The 8,061-nt window shown below is 41.2% G+C and overlaps 5 protein-coding genes across 5 annotated transcripts; all 5 read right to left on the reverse strand.

Annotated features, from left to right (window-relative positions):
* Positions 1–546, reverse strand: TM35_000951060 (uncharacterized protein; the record flags this gene model as incomplete). Its single annotated transcript, XM_029031540.1, has 1 exon — positions 1–546. A coding segment is annotated over one exon (546 nt), but the record flags the coding sequence as incomplete, so codon positions are not given.
* Positions 547–1,362: 816 nt separating this feature from the next.
* On the reverse strand, positions 1,363–2,229 carry TM35_000951070 (uncharacterized protein; the record flags this gene model as incomplete). The annotated part of the gene is made up of 1 exon (XM_029031541.1): positions 1,363–2,229. One exon carries the CDS (start codon positions 2,227–2,229, stop codon positions 1,363–1,365), a length of 867 nt encoding a protein of 288 aa, XP_028877165.1.
* Positions 2,230–3,406: 1,177 nt separating this feature from the next.
* On the reverse strand, positions 3,407–4,198 carry TM35_000951080 (uncharacterized protein; the record flags this gene model as incomplete). Its single annotated transcript, XM_029031542.1, has 1 exon — positions 3,407–4,198. One exon carries the CDS (start codon positions 4,196–4,198, stop codon positions 3,407–3,409), a length of 792 nt encoding a protein of 263 aa, XP_028877166.1.
* Positions 4,199–5,034: 836 nt separating this feature from the next.
* TM35_000951090 (uncharacterized protein) lies at positions 5,035–5,946 on the reverse strand (the record flags this gene model as incomplete). Its single annotated transcript, XM_029031543.1, has 1 exon — positions 5,035–5,946. One exon carries the CDS (start codon positions 5,944–5,946, stop codon positions 5,035–5,037), a length of 912 nt encoding a protein of 303 aa, XP_028877167.1.
* An 826-nt stretch (positions 5,947–6,772) lies between these two features.
* Positions 6,773–7,696, reverse strand: TM35_000951100 (uncharacterized protein; the record flags this gene model as incomplete). Its single annotated transcript, XM_029031544.1, has 1 exon — positions 6,773–7,696. The coding sequence occupies one exon, from the start codon at positions 7,694–7,696 to the stop codon at positions 6,773–6,775; it is 924 nt and encodes a 307-aa protein (XP_028877168.1).
* Between the last annotated feature and the right edge of the window lie 365 nt (positions 7,697–8,061).

Consider the following 8,061-nt stretch of genomic DNA (forward strand, 5'->3'; position numbering starts at 1 on the left):
TGAAGATTCGGGAGAAGGAGAAGTGGGTTGTGCTGTTGCTGTACTCTCCGCGTTGACTGCACCTTCACCTGCTGGATTGTTGACGTTGGCTCCAGTTGGACCTCCAGATGTAGACGAACCATTACTCCCTTCCCCAGCAGCAACAGCAACAGGAGGAGAAGGAACAGGAGGAACAGGAGGATTAACAGAGCCATCATTACCACTACCAGCAGGAGAAGCAACAGGAGCAATAGGTGAAGGAGGTTCAGCAATAGGAGGAGAAGGAACAGGAGGTGAAGGAGCAGCAGGATGAGCAGAACCATTACTACCACCACCAGAAGGAGCATTAGAACGACGTTGATTAGCACAATATTGAGGAATATTAAGAGGACCATTAAGAGTATTTCTAGCATTTTCTTCATCAGGAGGAGGACGACAATCATCATCACCAGAGTTAGAAGATGCAGAAGAAGAACTCCCGGGCTTTCCAGGCTCACCTGTCGCCACGCAAACAGAGGCAACACTCATAATTAGAGCCAGAAAATACAATACACGTCGCACCTGCATCTTGACAAAGAAATATTCTTTTAGTTCTTTGTGGGTAGTTAACCTGGACGAAAGAAAAAAAGAATTGTATAGAAAAAAACAACGAAATAGAGAAACACAGACAGAACGAGAGAAGAAGATTAGAAAAATAAACAAACAGAAGTCATAAGAAAAACACAAACAAATCAACATAAATAATAAGGAAAACTTTATAGTGGTAACTTGGATAATTAAAAAGCAAAACCAACGTATCCAGTAAATACACAAACCACGACGAACACCAGTCATGCTTAAGTTCCTATGCAATTAAGAATATAAATGCTTCATTTATTAGTTTTATTAAATTCCCAGAGCAAATCATCATCAGAGAAGCAGGGCACAAAACACACTACCACCCCAGCAAACAATAAGCAAACAAACAAAAAAGATATTAACTATTAGCCCAATTTACCCAGTAAACATAGAAATATACACCAACTATGGGTGTAAGTCTATATATGTGTATATACGCAATTATAAATATAAATTCATCTGTTATTATTATTTCTTTTCTTTCTCATTGCAAAAACCAGTTCATCATTATCATTACAGTGCAAGCCCAGGTGCACACACAGAGAGAGTCTCCAAGAACACACACACATACAATGGAGTAGTAGCAATAATAATTATTATAGGATAAACACAGAGAGTAAACACACAAAACACATTAACATTAAGAAACAAAGAAAAAAAAATACCCAACAGGTGAAAGATTAGTTAGACTGTAGGGATACATGCAAAAAAAGAAAAGAAAGCAAAGGATGACCTGAGTCACCACACCACACCATCATCACACAATCAGCACACAAGAATACAGGCCAGTGTAAACACAATCAGTAGTGGTACACGAACCCACACAGAACTGCTGATACTGCTGCTGCTGTCTGCATCACCCTTCTTGTTGTTTGTGAGTTCAGGAGGAAGTGTTGTGGTGGTGGTGGTGGTTGTATCTGTGCTATCTGCATCACTTGGGTTATTTACTGACTCACTCCCTGCAGGTGTAATGCCGTTTTCAGTCATTCCACCATCAGAATCACCGGTACTCTCTGTGGACGAATTAGTGGGAGAAGGAGAAGTTGGTGTTGTTGCGCTTTCAGTTTGACCAACACGTGAAGATTCACTACTGCTCCCCTCACCTGGTGAAGAAGATGTAATGGAAGGACCAGCAGCTGGACCAGAAGGAGCAGCTTCGCCAGAAGCGCCTGCAGGAGGTTCGGCAGCAGTTTCTGCAGGACGTGGTTCACTGATAGAATCTTGGGATCCCCGCACACCTTGAGCAGCAGATACTTCCTGTGTAGGTGATGAAGAGTCTCTTGCGGCAGGTTGCGGATGAGTGCCAGGACCAGCAGCACCAACACCACCAGAAGAAGAAGAAGAAGTACAAGTACCGCCAGTGGAATCACCAGCACCAGCTTCAGGACAAGTACCAACAGAATCAGGAATAGATGGTGGTGGAGGGGGTGGAGGAGGAGGCAAACAATTTTTACCCTGAGGAGGAGTGGAACCGTCAGGAGTGCAAGTACCATCAGGACCAGCAGCTGCCTCCTCAGCTTTATCCTTTGGATGACCTCCACCTTCGCCAGGAGGAGCATCAGCACACACAATACCGCAGGCAAAGCAGAGTGCTAACACCAAAACACAAATGGTGTAGCGCATTTCCATCATTACAGTTTTTTTTTTTTTTGGCTGGGTTTACTTTCTGAACTCTCTGTTATGCAATCAAAAACTCAAAAGACAGAACCAAACAACCACAGAAAGAAAGAAAAATAAAGACAACATTATAGGTAACAAAGAAATGCAACGAAACGACAAGAGTAGGAGCAACACACAAAACACAAACATCACTCAGTTAGAGTTCAAATAAAAAGAACAAGGCACACAATACCCAGCACGAAAAAAAAGAATCCCAACTAAACACTCAATATGAAAAACAAAGAAGTTAAGACATCAACCATTAGAGGCAGAAAGCACAGAAATACATCAAAATGCCCCTTCCTGTAGTACCAAAGAAAATAACAAATATTCTTATGTATTCCTTATTATTTTTTCTCCCCACAAAACAATCCAACACCACAGTACAGGAGAAAGCACAGAGCGCCCAAGCAAAAAAAATGAAAAAAAAACACAAATTAAGAAGAGCACCAACCGCACAAAAATAACTCAAAGAGCACTGGGTATGATGGTGTGTTCAAGCAATTAGGAATACAAATTGTACTAACCACTATTTTTTTCTTTGCTCTGCACTATCAGAATACAAAAGCTGTGCAGGGTAAAGTGCACAATGACCCAGCACACCACAAGCAAACAAACAAAGAAACAGATATTACCAATAGAGCCCAATTTACCCAGTAAACACAGAAATATACATCAACTACGGGTGCAAGTCTATAGGTGTATAAATAAGCAATTATAAATATAAATTCATCTGTAATTATTATTTCCTTTTTCCCCTCACTGCAAAAAACAGTTCATCATCATCACAGTGCAAAGCCCAGGTGCACACACACAGTGAGTCTCCAAGAACACACACACACAATACTCCATGGCTCTAGTTTATACATTAAATTACTGCACACAAATGCATGTCTATATTTAAAATAAAAGTATGCTGTCAGTGAGCAGAACAGCCCAAATTTCTGCCCACACACAACGGAAAAGCAAGTAATAGAATTATTAGAAAAATGAACACACACAAACATAAAAGTAAAAGAAAAGATATTATAATTAAAAGAGAAAGCTGGTAAACAGATTATTATTTTCATTCACCCATGGGGGATGTACGCAATTATGATTATGTTAGGATAACCATTATTATTATTTGTCCTCAGATGAGTCCCACCGTTCAGTACACGGTAACGGAGAACAACACAGCCACAATCAGTAGCGGTGCTGCAGTGCACATCCATACAGGATTGACACTGCTGTCAACATTACCCTTATTCTTCTCAACTGTGGAAGCGATGGTGCTGATCTCTACGTTGGGTAAAGGAGATGAAGAGTTGGTTGGTGCTTCTGTGGTAGTATTCTCGGGTCTTGGCAGAGTAGTAGTAGTTGTTGATTCCGCATCACTTGGGTTATTGGATGGCTCACTCCCTGCAGGTGTACTGCCACCCCCAGCGTTTGCAGTACCAGAACCATTGGCAGTCTCTGTGTCTGAAGATTCGGGAGAAGGAGAAGTGGGTTGTGCTGCTGCTGTACTCTCCGCGTTGACTGCACCTTCACCTGCTGGATTGTTGACGTTGGCTCCAGTTTGACCTCCAGATGGAGACGAACCGTTACTCGCTTCCCCAGCACCACCAGCAATAGGAGGAGGAACTTCAGCAATAGGTGAAGGAGGTGAATCAATAGGAGGATTAGGTAGAGGAGCAGCAGGATGAGCAGAGCCACCATTACCCCCACCAGCAGGAGAAGCATTAGAACGACGCTGTTCAGCACAATATTGAGGAATATTAAGAGGACCATTAAGAGTTTTTCTAGCATTTTCTTCATCAGGAGGACGACAATCATCACCACCAGAGTTAGAAGATGCAAAAGAAGAACTCCGGGAATTCCCAGCCTCAGCAGCCGCCAAGCAAACAGAGGCAACACTCATAATTAGAGGCAGAAAATACAATACACGTCGCACCTGCAGCATGACAAAGCAATATTCTTTTAGTTCTCGTGAGTAGTTAAACTGAACAAATAGAAAAAAAGAATCGTATAGAAGAAAAACAATGAAATAGACAGACAAAAAAAGAGGATGAAAAAAGAATAGAAAAATAAACAGAAGTCATAAGAAACACAAACACATCAACAGAAAAACAATAAAGACAACTTTTATAGTGGTAATATGGAGAATTAAAAACAAAACAAAAAAAAGAAATTAAAAGCAAGACCAACTTACCAGTAAATACACAAACCACCGTGAACACCAGTCATGCCTAAGATAATATGCAATTATGAATATAAATGCTTCTTTTATTAGTTTTATTAATTCCCAGAGCAAACCATCATCAGTGGAGCAGGGCACAAAACACACAACGACCCAGCAAACAATAAGCAAACAAACAGACATTAACTATTAGCCCAATCTACCAAGTAAACACAGAGAAATACACCAACTATGGGTGTAAGTCTATATGTGTATATACGCAATTATAAATATAAATTCATCTGTTATTATTATTTCCTTTTCACTAAAAAAAAGCAGTTCATCATCGTTATTATCACAGTGCAAGCCCAGGTGCACACACACACAGAGAGTCTCCAAGACCACACACACACACAATGGAGTAGTAGCAATAATAATAATTATAGGATAAACATAAAGATAGTAAAAACACACAAAACACATTAACATTAAGAAACAAAAAAGAAAGAAGAGATAATCCCAACAGGTGGAAGATTAGTTAGACTGTAGGGATGTATGCAAAAAAAGAAGAAAAGAAAAGAAAACAAAGGATGACCCGAGTCACACCACCACCATTACAATCAGCACACAAGAATACAGGCCAGTGTAACCACAATCAGTAGTGGTACACGCACCCACACAGAACTGCTCATACTGCTGCTGCTGTCTGCATCACCCTTCTTGTTGTTTGTGAGTTCAGGAGGAAGTGTTGTTGTTGTGGTGGTGGTGGTAGTAGTGGTTGATTCCTCGTTAATGGCTGATTGACTCTCTGCTGGTTTTGCAGCATTCGGGTCACTTTCAGCCTGATTATTCTGCGCTTCTTCTGTGGGTGTATTGCTGGAAGAAGTATCACCTGTACTTTGAGTTGTTGAAGTAGAAGAGGTTTGTCCATCATTCCTTTCTGGCCTTGTTGTGTTTGTGTTCTGTGTGTTGGCACCTTGTTCTGTATCTCTCTGATCACTGTTATCCTGTGAACGATTATCACTTGGTATCTGTTGGGGCGATGTGTCACCAACAGTTAAGGTCTCATCAGTACGTGATGTAGTAGGACTACCAGGTGGAGAAGGAGAACCAGAAGAAGATGAAGTTGGTTCAGAATCAGAAGTTTGTGCCTGATGATTCTGAGTTTGCCCAGCGTGATTACCACCCTCAGGCAGGTTTCTTCCTTCTTGATGGCTCTCAGAATTCATTTCTTCTTCCCCCCTTTGCTGCGGCTGATCCACCTTAGGCCCTTTCAAATCCCCTTCTGGGCCCTTGGGAGCAGGATCAGTTTCAAGTTCTTGCATGGGTCCTTCTCCTGTTCTCCCATCTTCACCACCACCAGCATGAGGCTGACCCTTAGCACCACTATCTTGACCACGAGCAGTAAGACCTTCATTAAGAGTCGCAGTATCTCCAAGATCAGCCTTCCCTGCAGCCTCCACACCAGCCACAGCACCCACACAAGCAACGCTCAGCACAAAGAGAAGAAAAAACACCAGCACACGATTCATCGTCAACACAGCAAGATCTATTTTTCTTGTTTTAGGTCACTTAACTACAGAAAAAAAAAGAAAAAGAAAATAAAATAAAAACAAGCACACAATAGTAAAGAAACAGAGAGGAACAAACCATGAAAAGCGTAGCATAAGTACCAGTTACACCAAACCACGCCACCAGATTAAACAAAACAAGTTTAATAAAAACTCACCACAAACACAGTGATGAAAGAATCTCAGGAAAAAAATGAAATTAAGATCAAGACAAACGGATACACAAAACACATAAATAACACAGATCGTTCTGTGCGAATGAGGTAATACGCAATTATGAATAAAAAGGTGTATCAGTTATTCTTATTTTTTTTCTGTAGAAAAAAAACGACCACAATGGTGCAAGGCAAAGCACAGAATGCCTCAGCACACCAAAAGCAAAAAACAGATATTAATCAGTAGCCCAATTTACCCTGCAAACACAGAAATACACCAACTATGGGTGTAAGTCTATATGTGTGTATACGCAATTATAAATATAAATTCATATGTTATTATTATTTTCTTTTTTCCCACTGCAAAAAGCAGTTCATTATCATTACCACAGTGCAAGCCCAGGTGCACACACAGAGAGAGAGTCTCCAAGAACACACACACACACACACACAATGGAGTAGCAATAATAATTATTATAGGATAAACATAGAGAGCAAAAACACACAAAACACATTAACATTAAGAAACAAAAAAAGATAATACCAACAGGTGGAATATTAGTTAGACTGTAGGGATGTATGCAAAAAAGAAAACAAAACAAAGGATGACCTGAGTCACACCACCATTACAATCAGCACACAAGAATACAGGCCAGTGTAACCACAATCAGTAGTGGTACACGCACCCATACAGAACTGCTGATACTGCTGCTGCTGTCTGCATCACCCTTCTTGTTGTTTGCAGACTCAGGAGGAAGTGTTGTTGTGGTGGTGGGATCTGTATTTCTCACATCACCTTCTTGAGTATTTGCTGACTCACTTCCTTCAGGTGTAGTACCATTGACAAGATCATATGGTGTGTCAGTACCTCCCTGAGTCGTTGAAGCATTACTGTTGTCTGCCTCGTTCTCACCTTGCGCAGCAGTTTCTTTGGGAGCACTCTGTACAGTTTGCGATACCTGGTCCGATCCATCGTGGTGTTGTGTTGTACCAAGGTTAAGTGAACTTTCTTCATTTGAAGGTTGCTCCTTGGGACCATCGCCTGCTGCTTGTACCTCGCTTTCTCTCACCTCCTTAACTGGTAGATTCTCCTTCATTCCCTCTTCACTTCGATCCTGCTGATGAGGTAGGTCTTTTGTGGTTCGCAAAGAGGAACTAGTAGGACCAACAGAAACACCAGAACCAGGTAAAGAAGTAGGACTGCGTTCCACTGATGTTTCGGGTGGTGGAAGTGCAACATGTTCAGGTTTTGTTCCACTCTTTTGAGCATCTTCTGGAGGCACTTTCTGCGATGAATTTGCTTTGCAAAATTCCTTATTTTGATCCTCAACACACTGTTCAGATGATTCTTCCACTCCACCACTTCCTCCTCCTCCTCCACCATCAGCACCACCACGTCCAACTCCTACACCAACACTTCCAGGTTCAGGACCACTTTGAGGGTCAGGCTTCGCAACCCCACCACCAACAGGATCTTCAGTGTCTGCCAACACGAAACTGCAGATAAAACAGAGTGTGATGGTCAGAACACAAAGCACATGCCGTATTGCCATCATTACTTTTTTTTGTTGGTGTTACTATGTCAATTGAGCGGCCCAAAGAAAAAGAAAAAAGAAGAAAGGGGCAAAAAAAACAAAAAATAAATAACGACATGCAAAAACGACTTCCATTAATACAAGAGAGTTATAACAAAAACAATAAGAACAACAGTACATTGATTATATATTTGCAGAAGAAAACCTATAAAAACAAAAGGGTCGATAACACAAAAAAATAAAATCCTCAGACATCTTGCCCATAAGCATGAATATACCATTGGAGTGCCTTCTTCTCAAGCATGATGGCCTCCAATCGGTCTTCTTCTGCAGCTGTCTGCCTCTCCAGGTCCGTACACTTCAGCTGCAGTTCTTCTAATTCATCC

This window comes from Trypanosoma theileri (genome assembly GCF_002087225.1).
Source record: "Trypanosoma theileri isolate Edinburgh chromosome Unknown TM35_Tth_95_V1, whole genome shotgun sequence".
Taxonomy (NCBI): domain Eukaryota; phylum Euglenozoa; class Kinetoplastea; order Trypanosomatida; family Trypanosomatidae; genus Trypanosoma; species Trypanosoma theileri.